At 47.5% G+C, this 15,881-nt stretch overlaps 1 protein-coding gene across 1 annotated transcript in view; it reads left to right on the top strand.

Annotated features, from left to right (window-relative positions):
* TAFA4 (TAFA chemokine like family member 4) overlaps window positions 1–15,881 on the top strand; it is a 272,904-nt gene that overhangs the window by 222,009 nt on the left and 35,014 nt on the right. Inside the window, exon 4 of the mRNA XM_073644714.1 lies at window positions 7,312–7,467. Within this exon, the coding sequence (XP_073500815.1) occupies window positions 7,312–7,467 (156 nt within the window). The remainder of the gene's footprint in view (window positions 1–7,311; window positions 7,468–15,881) is intronic.

The following is a 15,881-nucleotide window of genomic DNA, read 5'->3' as shown; positions in this document are numbered from 1 at the left end:
TCACCATTCAGTTCTCTCTGCTGGCATTCATCTCTTCAGCAAAAGCCTATTTGCTTCTCTATTATCTTCATTTATGTTCTTGCTCCAACCTACTGATTTACCCTTCATGTGCTGTAAGCATTGCAAACTCTTCTTCTGGTGTTGTTCACACCACAAACCCTGCTTCTTCTGTATAAGAAAGTGTTCAGTTCTACTTCACTAGTTGGGCCCATTATAGAAGATGGCTACGCACAAACCAGACCCCCTTTCTCTTGAACTGTTACTGCATCTATCAAGCATTTATGTCCTGGCTCCAATCTACTGATTTACCCTTCGTCTGCAGTAAGCATTGCAAACTCTTCTTCTGGTGTTGTTCACACAACAAACCCTGCTTCTTCTGTATAAGCGAGTATTCAGTTCTACTTCACTACGTGGGCCCATAATGGCCACGCACAAACCAGACCCCCTTTCTCGGGAACTGTTACTGCATCAGGCATGTACAGTACAGACCAAAAGTTTGGACACACCTTCTCATTTAAAGATGTTTCTGTATTTTCATGACTATGAAAATTGTACATTCACACTGAAGGCATCAAAACTATGAATTAACACATGTGGAATTATATAGTTAACAAAAACGTGTGAAACAACTGAAAATATGTCTTATATTCTAGGTTCTTCAAAGTAGCCACCTTTTGCTTTGATGACTGCTTTGCACACTCTTGGCATTCTCTTGATGAACTTCAAGAGGTAGTCCACGGAAATGGTTTTCACTTCACATGTGTGCCCTGTCAGGTTTAATAAGTGGGATTTCTTGCCTTATAAATGGGGTTGGGACCATCAGTTGTGTTGTGCAGAAGTCTGGTGGAAACACAGCTAATAGTCCTACTGAATAAACGAGTGGCCATCATTACTTTAAGAAATGAAGGTCAGTCAGTGTGAAAAATTGGGAAAACTTTGAAAGTGTCCCCAAGTGCAGTTGCAAAAACTATCACGCGCTACAAACAAACTGGCTCACATGAGGACCGCCCCAGGAAAGGAAGACCAAGAGTCACCTCTGCTTCTGAGGATAAGTTTATCCGAGTCACCAGCCTCAGAAATCGCAGGTTAACAGCAGCTCAGATTAGAGACCAGGTCAATGCTACACAGAGTTCTAGCAGCAGACACATTTCTTCAACAACTGTTAAAAGGAGACTTTGTGCAGCAGGCCTTCATGGTAAAATAGCTGCTAGGAAACCATTGTTAAGGACAGGCAAAAAGAAGAAGAGACTTGTTTAGGCTAAAGAACACAAGGAATGGACATTAGACCAGTGGAAATCTGTGCTTTCGTCTGATGAATCCAAATTTGAGATCTTTGGTTCCAACCAACCACCGTGTCTTTGTGCGACGCAGAAAAGGTGAACGGGTGGACTCTACATGCCTGGTTTCCACCGTGAAGCATGGAGGAGGAGGTGTGATGGTGTGGGGGGGCTTTGCTGGTGACACTGTTGGGGATTTATTCAAAATTGAAGGCATACTGAACCAGCATGGCTACCACAGCATCTTGCAGCGGCATGCTATTCCATCCGGTTTGCATTTAGTTGGACCATCATTTATTTTTCAACAGGACAAAGACCGCAAACACACCTCCAGGCTGTGTAAGGGCTATAGGACCAAGAGGGAGAGTGATGGGGTGCTACGCCAGATGACCTGGCCTCCACAGTCACCAGACCTGAACCCAATCGAGATGGTTTGGGGTGAGCTGGACCGCAGAGTGAAGGCAAAAGGGCCAACAAGTGCTAAGCATCTCTGGGAACTCCTTCAAGATTGTTGGAAGACCATTTCCGGTGACTACCTCTTGAAGCTCATCAAGAGAATGCCAAGAGTGTGCAAAGCAGTCATCAAAGCAAAAGGTGGCTACTTTGAAGAACCTAGAATATAAGACATATTTTCAGTTGTTTCACACTTTTTTGTTAAATATATAATTCCACATGTGTTAATTCATAGTTTTGATGCCTTCAGTGTGAATGTACAATTTTCATAGTCATGAAAATACAGAAAAATCTTTAAATGAGAAGGTGTGTCCAAACTTTTGGTCTGTACTGTATATCATATCCACTGGAAATACGGTAAATGCCTAACATGGGAATACCAATTTTCAAGAAAAATAACTCTTGGCAAGAAATAAAGGGAACCGTGAAAGGGGGCAGATACTTTTATCAGAGCAATATTATCGGACCCTGCGTTCACCTTGTGGGTAACTTTAGTTCCGTCAGAGCTTGAGATCTCTTTTGCCTTATAACGTCTAGACCTATAAATTCTTCCTTTCTTAACTTACAAAGAAGCAAAACTCTTTAAAGTGTTCAGTCGAGTAAGCCCGTGAATAGAGAACGCTACCTCGTCTCATCCCTTTCATCTGCCGATACCAGACATCTGAGCTCGTCGACCCTCTTTTCTCATATCGAGCTGTTATAAAGGGCTCAAGTAAACAGCGTAAAGGAAGCCTCGCCAGAGTCATTGATAAACCGCGAGAACAGCAGGAAAACTAGCAGTCTTTTAAGTAGCAGATGATCATTTGGCAAAAGGAAGACATTAGCAAAAGCGAAATGAGTTGGTGAAAAGCCCAACGATAAGGCGACTAACACCGTCTAGATGCCTCTCACTGCAGCGGCACAATACGTTCAAGAGACAGCTCAGCTTTTTGATATGCTCACTGCACTCAGCTGGAGGCTCTGCAGTTGTTAAACAACATCATTTAATACATAAGTTCATCTATGGAAAACGGCAGTTGCTTAAATGACAATTCCACAATAATGTTGTATTATTGAAATTGCTTCATTTACAAGCCGTGGTGGTAATCTTGCAATCGACAGTAACGCTGTAGTACTAAATACCTTTCTATAAAATAGTGCAGTACAAAATGAAGGACACATTTTCGACTTTCGTCATATGAATATTGGGTTATGGATACATTTGGTGTACCGTATACATCAGAATCTTTTCCAAGCATAGTGTCACACAGTGTCTTGAGACTGTGAGCCCTAACCAGGACCGTAAAACTAGGGGCTCCCTAGTCTATCCCTGTCCCCCGGATTACTCCTGATGGTGCAGACGCCAGCTTCTCGTGCCTTGCTATCCTCCTAAATCAACCCTTATCTGTCCCCGTCCCCTACCCTTACAAGGAGGTGGGAAACAATAGTATATAGGATAACAGTAACCAGATAAACAAGGGAAGACAGACAGGGATAAATGAAAATAATCATAAAAAATAATAAAAAATACACTCACCAAACAACAGAGTGGATCACAGAGGAGATAAGAAAGGAGAAACCAAATAGGAGAAGATGGGGGTGTGCACACAAACAAAACTCCAAACAACAATCTCCTGAACAAATCTCCAAACGCCTACTCCAACCATGAACTACACTTCCAACTCCAGAACCAAGCAGTAAGAACTAACACTGGCAATTCCTAAGTGCCAGAGGCTAGCATATATAGCAGAGGGGAGTGGTCAACACTGAACAGCTGAGATAATCCAGGTAGGAAAGCTCCAGGAGATATTAACCCTTGCACTGCCAGAAAGGAAAAAAACTGCACTGTTTAATATGATGGTGAAGCACTTCTAACCAGTGCAGGAATTCGTGAAATCACAAGCCGCGATCTTCTGGCCCTTCTCTGTTGCGGTATCCCAGTGACACAAAGCTTCTATCATGTGAACAGTGCCTTACTAGGGTGAGACAGCGGCTCTGTCCTGTGCTCACCATGCATTTCTCTCCACTATTGAGATATGACAGCTCTGCAGGAGAAGTATGTGCATTGCATGTGTAGTATGTATGTATATATGGGTAATGTGTATATACATATGTGTGTATTTGAACATATGTAAGCAATGTGTGTATGTATGTTTCATGTATGAGTGCTATAAATGTGTGCCGTATAGCGGTATTATATTTTTAGCTATCATATACATGCAATAGGTGGCTCTGGAGTTCCTGTCCTCTCCTTTTCTGAAGAGACAATTTGCATACTTAAATTTAAATTACATTTCCAGAAGAGCATTGCATGGCCTCTAAGCCTCCTTACACTGGCGTGGCACTCTCCATGAGCAGAAATGTTCCCCCTTAGACCCCATTAGAGGCCTCTCATCCCGCCAAATCAGGTCTCATTCTTTGCACTGATGAGGGGCAAACACCCCCAAAACATGTGTCTGCAAATGGAGCGTCTGGTTTGGCTTTGTGGTATATCTGTACGGTACAGTGACACTGTGTACAATGCAGTTATAGCAATAACTTGTGTGGTATGATGGTACTATATGTGTAGTGTAGCAGTACTGTAGAGGTAGCAAGCATCCAATGAGCAGTGCACTATTTATGTATCTTTGTATTATAGCGGCCAAGCTATGCAAATAGTATAGAACACCAAGGCATGAAACAAACGTTTGGTGTTCTCTACATCTGGATATTCGTGTGCGGTATAGCGGTACTACATATGTGCAGCATATCAGTACAATGAAAGTGTGCAGTATACCAGTACTTTCTATATGTGTAGTATAGATGTACTATGTCTATGTGCAATATATGTAGTATATCCGTGCTATGTCTGTTAACAGTATAGTAGTAATATGAGTGTGTGTGGTATAACGGTACTATGTCTATGTATACTATAACAGTACTATGAATGTGTGTGGTATAGCGGTACTATACATGATACATCAGTACTATAAATATATGTAGTATATCCATGCTATGTCTGTTTACAGTATAGTAGTACTATGAATATGTGTAGTATAGTGGTACTATGTCTATATATCTATCTACATAATTGTCTTATCCCGTCTTTCTGTCTGTCTGTCTGTCTGTCCAGGAAATCCCACATCGCTGATTGGTCCAGCCGTGGCCAATCAGCGACGCGACATTTCACAAAAAGATGGCGGCCGTTAGCGGCTGATCTGCCGCACGGAGGTGAGCGGCGATGCAGCCGGGAGATGAAGCCGGCTTCTCGCAGCATACGTCCCCCGACCGGAGGCGCCGCTGACCCCCATGCGGCTACTGTCGGGAGATCAGCGGCTACGGCCGCTTATCTCCGGACGGTAAAAGTGACGCCCCTCCCCTCTCCTCCCCTCCTCTACTCTCTCCTCCCCTCCTCTCCTCCCCTCTCCTCCTGTCCCTCCCCCTGCTCGCTCAGGACCCCGGCACCCGGCGCCATACTTACCCCTCCCCTCTCCTCCTCTCCCCTCCCCTCTCCCCCCCCCCCGCTCGATCAGGACCCCAGCACCCCGCGCCATACTTACCCCTCCCCGTGCCTGCGCAGCAGCTCCTGTGTCTTCCGCTGCTGCTGTGTGACGTGTCAGGTCAGAGGGCGCGGTGACGTCTTTACACCGCGCTCTCTCCTGACCGGTCACAGCGCACAGCGGGAACATGCGGGCTACGCTGGAGTCCAGAGAAGCAGCTGACAAGTGAGGTGAGTATTGTTTTTTTTTTTTTTATTGTATGGGGCCATAGGGCATTAAATGGTGGGGTGGGGAAGTGTGACATCGTGGAGGGGCCATTATAAGGGAAGGAGGATGTGACATCCTCCATGGGGCACTATGGGGGGGATGTGACATCCTGCATGGGGTATTATATAGGGGGGATGTGACATCCTGCATGGGGCCCTATGGGGGGGATGTCACATCCTGCATGGGGTATTATAAGGGAGGGGGGGATGTCACATCCAGCATGGGGCATTATAACGGACGGGGGATGTGACATCCTGCATGGCGCATTATATGGGGGGGGGAGTCACATCCTGCATGGGGCATATTCTAGAATACCCGATGCGTTAGAATCGGGCAACCATCTAGTGTAGTATAACAGTACTATGAATGTATGCGGTATAGCAGTACTATACATGATACAGCAGTACTATAAATATATGTAGTATATCCATGCTATGTCTGTTTGCAGTATAGTAGTAATATGAATGTGTGTAGTATAGAAGTACTATGTCTATGTGTACTATAACAGTACTATAAATGTATGTGGTATAGCGGTACTATACATGATGCAGCAATACTATAAATATATGTAGTATATCAGTGCTATGTCTGTTTGCAGTATAGTAGTACTATGAATATGTGTAGTGTAGCGGTACTATCTCTATGTGTAGTATAGCGGTACTATGTCTATGTGTAGTATAACAGTACTATGAATGTGTGTGGTATAGTGGTACTATACATGATGCAGCAATACTATAAATATGTGTAGTATATCCATGCTATGTCTGTTTACAGTATTATAGTAATATAAATGTGTACAGTATAGCTATAGTATGTCTGTGTAGTATAGCTGAACTATGTCTTTGTGTAGTATAGCAGTACTATTAATGTGTATGGTATAGCGGTATTATATATCTATATATTATACTTAATAGAGAGGGACATATTTAGTAAAATTCTAAGTGTATGCAAATGGGGTGGAAACACTGTACTGAATCTATGTCCTGATTAAAAAAATACCTGGCCTCAGCTCAGTATGTCATAGTCAGTCTTTAGTCTGCAAAGGCTATACAAGTAGGATACACATTTGGCTTCCTATGAAAACATTGCAATTGAAATACCAACTCTCTACAGTAGATGGCTCCAGTGAGCTTCTACAGGTGTCCCCAGTTGCGTCCTCCTCGTGTATCACCTGTATTGGATGTTCTACACTATATTATCACCACATCACTGCAGGTGAAGGCACAAAGCAGCCTCCGAGCCTGACGGGCAGCAGTCACGTGTCATGCAAAGTGCAGATGGATGATGACCTGATATCAATGTACTGTGCAATTACTGTCAGAGAATAGTGAAGGCAGAATCCAAGATGGACATCTACCCAGTGTGTCCACTAATAGTATGCAGAAATAATGTATAACTATATTACGGCTATAACCAGAGAGGTGACTTTCACCCGGAAGCCTGAAACCAAGAGAGAATGTCATAACTAATTATATATTTATATACACTGTACACATCTATATATTTAAGTCTGGTCCTACACGTTGACTCTGGCCACCACCTACTTTGCAGGGCAATACATGTGAATAGGGTCACATTTCAGGCCCCGTGACTTGTGTACTGCGACTGTGAAAGTTGCCAGAAATCTGATGTGGTCGGACTTGCGTGCCACGGATGCAATGCCACACCATTCACTTGTATTGCACTGCGATGTTGCAGCGACACCCAGAAAACTTTGACCACATTACAGATGTCACCCCTAAAGTCGCCATGTACCCCCAGCCATCATCTTACATCCCCCTATCAGATAAATGACAGCATCGCCATATCAGAAATGACTTTGTAACATCTAACTTATTATTGTCCATCTTGTGCAGTTCATCATCAAGTCAAGCAGGGGACGTGTGAGGTCGTCGCAGTTCATCGATGCTGCAATAAAAACCGCATTGAGGAGAGGTCACAAACGGTGAAGTGCTCTTGTTTCCCGGGGCAAGTAGCCGGCACAACCAGGGCGCAGCCATCTTGTGTGGAAGGTAGGTACTGTATCTATACAAGGTGACCAGCACCTATATATGTATTATACAAGGGTGTAGCTTTTGGGGGTGCAAAGATATCAGGTGAAAGTTGCCCTACCACCTAAGAAGACGTTGTGCGAAACGCGTGGTGAACATCTGGTTCCTATTCATTCTGTATATCCTGTGCCTGCGCTACCTTTTTCGGCTAATTTTTATACATTTCTATGTGTCCATTTTGCTCTACTTATATTCAGTGCATTTTTTATTCTGCATTTTTTCTATCATTATGAGCCTTTATCTGCATTCTCGCAACTGTTCCTGGTTTTACTATCATATTAATACTGTGTCTATTTATGCAATATTTGTGCATAAAAGGGACTTTACTGTATACTTTCAAGTAACTTTTCAGTATAAGCTGTTGTGTGTGTACATGAGAAATAACACTATTTCTGGCCATTATATGACTTGTATCCTGCATTTTCACCAGTTGTCTCCTCTACAGGCTCTGTCTATTGATTTGCAATCCAGTCTGACCTAGTGGCTAAAGACTAGCTGCTGTGATCTCTGCTGTGCACAGAAGCGCACACAGAGAGGAATTCTAGGTCTTCATTCATTTTGTAGTATACAGAGAAGCAGCAGTAGCATGGATTATGCTATACTGTAGTACTGAGCTGTGTAGATGTGAATCCAGCACTGAAGTGAGTTAAAAGACGTTTTAGAAAGATCAGTATGATCTTCCTGTGTCTCCCTCTGCCTGTTTCCTCTCCCTGCTTCTCACTTCTTATCTGTCCCTTCTCCATAGTGTATGTGTCAAATGACTCCTCAGTGAGCCTGCAGTCTGTCTTGTCTGATTAAGATGGTTTTGAGATGATTTTTCAGATTAAACGACAAGTTCAGAAGGGAGAGGAAGCAGTGGCTAATAAGTGGGAAAGGAAGCAGATTTCTCTGATAAGATGCATGATACAGTTTCTTATATTCTCCCTGATTCCTATCCCTACTCCTTCCTCTTGATCTTTCCCTTCTCCATAGATTATGTGTCACTTGACACCACAGTGAGCCTGCAGTCTGTCTTGTATGACCAAGATGTTGTTGAGCTGCTTTTTCAGAGTGAATGACAAGTTCAGAAGGCAGAGTGGAGAGGTAGAAGTGGCTAATAAGAAGGGAGGGAAGCAGATTTCACTGATGAGATGTATTATACGGTTTCTTCTATTCTGCCCGTTTCCTCTCCCTTCTCCATAGTGTATGTGTCACTTGACACCACACTGAGCCTGCAGGAAGAAGTGGCTAATAAGTGGGGAAAGAAGCAGATTTCTCTGATAAGATGTATTATCCAGTTTCTTATATTCACCTGTACTATTGATTTAAGCAAAGTTTGTTGAGCGTACAGTTCCATTTCAAAGGTTTCCTATTGTAGCACCCTGAGGATTCGGCTGCTACAGGGGTATTGCACCTCAACCCAGAGGTGTGATATTCCACTCCCGGGTAAGGATGGAGTGTGGAGCTGAGCTCAGAAAGCTGCATGCACTACACACATCCCATTTCCGGAGGGCAGACCAACGGTACTCTCACTTAGAAATGTGCAGGTACGACCGAGCCTGTCCTTGGCTGGAGTGGGAGGGGGGTGGAACATCCCAGTAGTGTAGGGGCAGATAGGGGGAGCAGCCTGGGTAAAGCTAGGAGCTCATTGGGTGCTGGTCACCTGAGCTCACACATAGAGGGAGTATTTAAGGTGGGCACCATCTAAGATCAGGGTCAGTCTGTGAGAAGTCAGTCAGTCAGAGAGACATCTGTCTTTTGCAGAGCAGTGGAAGAAAGCAGAGGAGCAGAGCAGCCCCAGGCCCAGAGTGAGAGAGGAGAGAACGAAAGACCCAGAGGGGGAGAAAGAAGGAACTCCAAGAGCCCAAATTAAACCACAGGGTGAAGAGTTGGCAACAGGGTACCGGATCCCAAACTGGTGGGGGCTACAGCATACCTCAGCCAGAGACCGGAGGCCGTGGGCAGCATCTGCCACGGCCACCCACTATATCCACCCGGAAGGCAGACCACGCATAGGGTCAGGGAACCCAGAGGCAAGGGTTCGCCAACAAGAGGCCCGAGGGAGCTGGACATAGGTGGATCCCTGGTGGGGAAGGCCAGAGACGAGGACAGGACAGAAAGGGAGCTCAGAACCACGCTCCAGAACTACTTGGGGGTTGGCCGAGTCCAGGACCTGGTGGACGCAGCACGGCTCGGGTGGTCACTCAAGGCCGGAGTGACCAGTACAAGAACAGCAGTAAGTAAAGAACCCTGAACTGCACAACCCGACTCTGACTCTCATTACCATCTTCCCTGCACTTCCACAACCACCATCCTCTGCACCTGACCCCCTGAGGCTATACCCCTCCCGTTGGGGGTTATACTACCTAAGCTGCACAAACACCATCAGCCTCAGTGGACCCTGCTGCAGCGGCGGCCGAGGTGACCGCAATTCAACGGGTGGCGTAGTCGACATAAAGAACTTTAGTAACATCAGTAAGGACTGCCACACACTGAGCTTGACACCCTGGGCACGGACCGGGTCACAGCCACTCGGAGACTACAACCCCCATCTGATCCGGCTCCGGGTATCCCTAACAACACTGGCCCAGGGGGCGCGTCAACTTTGGCGTAGTCGGCAGGATTACGTGCCCGCAACAACCGGGTACTGCGTGCCTGAAGAAAAGTACACCGTTACCTTAAAAAGAAGTCTCCTGCCGGTTCCGGAGGGTCCCCGCCAACGGGCCCCATCACAGGTCGTTTCCCGCCGGTTGTCCGCCATTTGCAGCTTTTTCCCGCCATCCATGGAGTTTCCCGCCACTGGGAGACGATTCCCGCCATTTCCGAAGATTTCCCGCCTTGGGGGAGCGGACGCCATTATGGGCGTGCCAGAGGGTGGCAAGAGGCCACCTCCCATCGTGGGCTAGGTCGAAGAATGGCGCCAAAAGCGGAAACCGCGCCCACCAACAGAGACTGTGATGCTGGAAGTGTCCATCAGCGTGAGAGAACTGCCCCTGGAACTGACAATCACTAAGTTGCCCCGGGACCACCCTCGATGTGGGCGGAGACAGAAGAAGAGAACAAAGATGGGTGTCGCCTGGAGCAGTCTGGAGAGAGCGCACCCGGAGACAAGACGTCTGGAGGGAGAGCCAGGCAGCACCGACCCAGCGGTCAGGAGCCTGATGCGGGCCGCCACTCCAGGCAGCACCGACCCAGTGGTCAGGAGCCTGTTGCCGGTCGCCATTCCAGAAGGCCGGCTGGAGACAACGGGAGGAGAGCAGAGCAGCACCGACCCGTTGGTCAGGAGCCTGCTAGAAGCAACGACTCCACTAGGCTTAGTGGAGGTCTTGGCACAGCTCCCCCGAGACCGGGAGTGTGCACAGACTGCGCTGGAGGGCCTCGCACGGAGGATGGCCCGGGTGCAACGGGAGACGTTGGCGGAGTGGAGCCGAGAGATGGCCCAGCAGACCGAGACTCGTCAGCGGAGCACGCCACCCGAGACGAGGAGACAGACCGCCTCTGAGGATGGCGCAGGAGGACTGAAGGCCGGAGACGGCGCCGAGAAGGGAGCCGAACGAATGGAGGCAGGTAAAGGGGACGTCACTACCCCGAGCCGGGAAACCGCGTGCCTGCCCCAGCTCCCCGTCGCAGAGCCCGAAGTACCCCCTGCCGTGCCCGTCGCTGCAACGTCACCGCCGCAGACTAGGCCTCAACCGGAAGCCGCGACCCCTGTGACGTCACACGCCTCGACCCCGAGCGTGGCCAAGCAGGAAGTACCATCAGCCTGGTCGCAAGGCCTAGTACCCCCGGGCGACGCAATACCAACAGCGCCCCCTACCTCCGCGGAGCCCCCGGCCTGGTCGCAGGGCCAAGTAACACAGGGCGCCGCCGTTCTTACGGTGCCCTTTACTTTCAAGGTGCCCCAAGCCTGGTCGCAAGGCCTGGTTAACCCGGGCGCCGCTACCACCACGGCGCCCATAACACCTAAAGTACCGCACCTGGGTGAGGACCTGTTCGCCCAGCATACGTGCCCGGATGGGCAGCCCTTCGAATGGCCCCAGGAATACATCCAGCTGGAGCTGCAAAAAGCAAGGGCCATGTGCGAACCCCTGATCCCGGCTCCAAAGCCCATGAAGAGGATCTCGCCCCCGCTAGAAGAGACCCAGTTTGAGTGGGATCCCACCGGAGAAGACCTCATGGGGTTCACTCAGGAGACTCGGGCAGCCGCAGCGGAGCGTGCAGAGTGCTGCCGCCAGCAGCTCGAGGTCTTTGAGAGGGAGCGGAGAGAGAGGCGGGTCCGGGAACAACAAGCCCAAATAAGGAGCGCGGAGCAGAAGAGCCGGACCAGGAGAAACCCCCGTGCAGCGCATGGTCCCCGTACCATCGGGACTGTGATAAAGTTCAATCTGCAGCATGGGTGGGGTTTCATCAGGGATCACCGCACCCCAGGCGACGTCTTCGTGACCAGAAGAGACGTTGAGTCCCACCTACCGGAGGGACACAGAGGTCGTGACCTGTATTTAGGGGACGAGGTCACCTTCACCCGGCACAAGTGTGCCAAAGGACCCTACGCCCTCCATGTGCATCGCCTGACGGAGGAGGAGCTGCGGTGTGAGGAGGAGCAAGAGGACCCGGACGGGTCTGAACCAGAACCTGGAACCAATCACAAAGAAAGAGCAGGAGGACGCCGTCGTTGAGTACGGTAGTATAGAGACTGTATATAGTTGCCCGTCGGGGCACAGTGAACCGTTGCTGCTAATATAGTCCCCGTTGGGACCAGAGAACTGAACTGTTAACCCGTGTGTCCCTATTCCCACTGACCGAGGACTGAGAGCGGTCAATCCTCCCTAATACCTGGCCGAGGACTGAGAGCGGCCACTACCCCTTTGTATATAGTTGCGCTTCCTAAAGCGCCCCCTACCGGTTTTATGGGAAAACCATTTTTCTTCAAGAGACTGTCGCACTTTACCCGGTCACAAGTTGCACCGTGACCGGAGGAACCAGAAGACAAGAATGTTTTTATGAAAAGTTTTTATGAAAAGTTGTATATGATGTTTTATTATGTTGTTTATGCAAAAATTGTATGTTTTGGTGTTTTTTATATCTTACAGCTCGAGGACGTGCTGTGATTTACCAGGGGGGAATGTAGCACCCTGAGGATTCGGCTGCTACAGGGGTATTGCACCTCAACCCAGAGGTGTGATATTCCACTCCCGGGTAAGGATGGAGTGTGGAGCTGAGCTCAGAAAGCTGCATGCACTACACACATCCCATTTCCGGAGGGCAGACCAACGGTACTCCCACTTAGAAATGTGCAGGTACGACCGAGTCTCTCCTTGGCTGGAGTGGGAGGGGGGTGGAACATCCCAGTAGTGTAGGGGCAGATAGGGGGAGCAGCCTGGGTAAAGCTAGGAGCTCATTGGGTGCTGGTCACCTGAGCTCACACATAGAGGGAGTATTTAAGGTGGGCACCATCTAAGATCAGGGTCAGTCTGTGAGAAGTCAGTCAGTCAGAGAGACATCTGTCTTTTGCAGAGCAGTGGAAGAAAGCAGAGGAGCAGAGCAGCCCCAGGCCCAGAGTGAGAGAGGAGAGAACGAAAGACCCAGAGGGGGAGAAAGAAGGAACTCCAAGAGCCCAAATTAAACCACAGGGTGAAGAGTTGGCAACAGGGTACCGGATCCCAAACTGGTGGGGGCTACAGCATACCTCAGCCAGAGACCGGAGGCCGTGGGCAGCATCTGCCACGGCCACCCACTATATCCACCCGGAAGGCAGACCACGCATAGGGTCAGGGAACCCAGAGGCAAGGGTTCGCCAACAAGAGGCCCGAGGGAGCTGGACATAGGTGGATCCCTGGTGGGGAAGGCCAGAGACGAGGACAGGACAGAAAGGGAGCTCAGAACCACGCTCCAGAACTACTTGGGGGTTGGCCGAGTCCAGGACCTGGTGGACGCAGCACGGCTCGGGTGGTCACTCAAGGCCGGAGTGACCAGTACAAGAACAGCAGTAAGTAAAGAACCCTGAACTGCACAACCCGACTCTGACTCTCATTACCATCTTCCCTGCACTTCCACAACCACCATCCTCTGCACCTGACCCCCTGAGGCTATACCCCTCCCGTTGGGGGTTATACTACCTAAGCTGCACAAACACCATCAGCCTCAGTGGACCCTGCTGCAGCGGCGGCCGAAGTGACCGCAATTCAACGGGTGGCGTAGTCGACATAAAGAACTTTAGTAACATCAGTAAGGACTGCCACACACTGAGCTTGACACCCTGGGCACGGACCGGGTCACAGCCACTCGGAGACTACAACCCCCATCTGATCCGGCTCCGGGTATCCCTAACAACACTGGCCCAGGGGGCGCGTCACTATCACTTTGCATTTCTCTTTGACCTGTCAGGACAAACTTATACTTTTATGTATGTCTTCCAATAGGCGTATATTGAGTTTTTTTGACAATATGGAAAATCATCAGGGGTCCATGATGTTCCATATTTTTTCCCAGTGTGGATTTACTTTTTATTCAGCCTTCTTTGTTCCATTGTCTTTATTTATTGCAAGCTAAACATTATTTTTTTTAATCCTGTATATTTTTTGGTCTGATTCTGTATTTGCAGTTATTATTATCAGTTGGTTGCATGAGACCATTACATTTTTGGACACTATTGGAGCCCCCCAGCCTCTCTTTATATATAACACTTATATATATTTTGATAAAGGTACAATTTTTTTTTTTTAGCTCCTGAAATGGAGACAGAACTAGTGCAGGTTTACTCCTAATAGAAGCAATAGATCATTGTGACTATGTGCAGGCTATGTCTTATGTATTAATATATTCAGCTAGTAAAAAGCCCATACCGTAATGTGTCAGCATTGATCCGACGCTTTACGGAGCATTTTTCTATATTGTGTATTGATTACGTTAATGTCGAGCATTTCTATCATCATGGCTTTAACATTAACCTGAACTGAAAAAAATGGAAGCTCAAATCTGATTGATTCGTTCAATCATTTATTTTTATAGGAGGATTTCTTCTGCCGGAGGAGGTAAATGAAACAGAGCTGACCTTCCCAAAATAGTGATGTGAAAAAGACTCGGATGGGATTATTATGTTTTCAGATGTTAACGCCGCCCTCAAATAGTCTAGATACGTCAAATAACCCCTTAAAGGGGTTGTTCGGAACTTTAACATTGATGCCCTACCCTTAGGATAGGTCATCAATGTCTGATTGGTGGGGGTACGACACCCGGTATCCCCGCCGATCAGCTGTTTCCAGTGTCGGCCGCGGCCGAAACTGCTCAGTTGCGGAGTTACACAGCACAGCTCCATCAATGGAATAGTGGCCGCGGCTGGGTACTACACATCCACTCTCTATTGATTTGAATAGGGGGCGGATGTGCAGTACCCAGTCGCAGCCACTATGCAGTCAATGGAGCTGTGCTATGCAGCTCCGTAACTCCGTAGCTGATCGGCGGGGGTGCCAGGTGTCGTACCCCCACCGATCAGACATTGATGACCTATCCTTGGGATAGGTCATCAGTTAAAAGTCCCAAACAACCCCTTTAAGACACTATTCATGAAAGTAGTATCTAAAGTCCCTGTGATCCTACCACCATAATTTTCAACAGACATAGGGTCCGATTAATTACCATATTGGCGTTTTTTTTTTAAGTCCCTTTTTTTGTCTTGGGGTATCTGTTGACTTCTTTTGCACCAAATTGTTTAAAATAATTTTGCACAAAATCATAAATGTCCTTTATTTTTACGACTTTTTAACACGAAAAGTTGCATGTTTTTCACTAAAAAGGTGGCAAAGTTTGAGCAAAAAAATTCAGGTGTACATAAAATACTCTAGGGGGAAACTGGAGTGCATTTGCACAAAAATTTGATGACATTTTAAAAAGTCGGAATTGAATTAGCCGAAAATTTTTGTAAACCCCAAAGCCCGCCCACAATTGGCTGACGTAAAAAAATAAATAAACAAGCGAACACATAAAATATACTTTAAAAAAGGTGCAAATTAACAAAAGAATAATGCACAAATGATAAACAGGCAAAACCATTAAAAAAAGATGCAAATTTAATAATGAACCAGGTCCGTATTGTTCTCCATATTGCTACTAGACTCACTGCAGGCTTCATAGTTTGGGGGAACGGAAAGCGTACAGGTTCTCACTGAAAAGATCGATTGGCTGTATACAGATTCATTTACATGCAATACATAATAGGAAATAGTATGTAAATTAGCACTCCTCTAGAATGAGCAAAACGGATAGATATAACAGGAGTGATGTCTAAAGTGATGGATGAAAAGCATAAAGAGTTAACACACTGAGCTGCTGAGTCATGTGGAGTGTGGAGTTAGCATTAGCATGTCTGCCCACACCTGCTGAAAGTGTACAGAGTTGTA

This window comes from Phyllobates terribilis, unplaced genomic scaffold (assembly GCF_046119375.1).
Source record: "Phyllobates terribilis strain yellow unplaced genomic scaffold, ASM4611937v1 Scaffold_8__6_contigs__length_399053987, whole genome shotgun sequence".
Lineage (NCBI taxonomy): Eukaryota > Metazoa > Chordata > Amphibia > Anura > Dendrobatidae > Phyllobates > Phyllobates terribilis.
The sequence above is the reverse complement of the archived record's forward strand: the minus strand, read 5'-3'. Positions and strand labels throughout refer to the sequence as shown.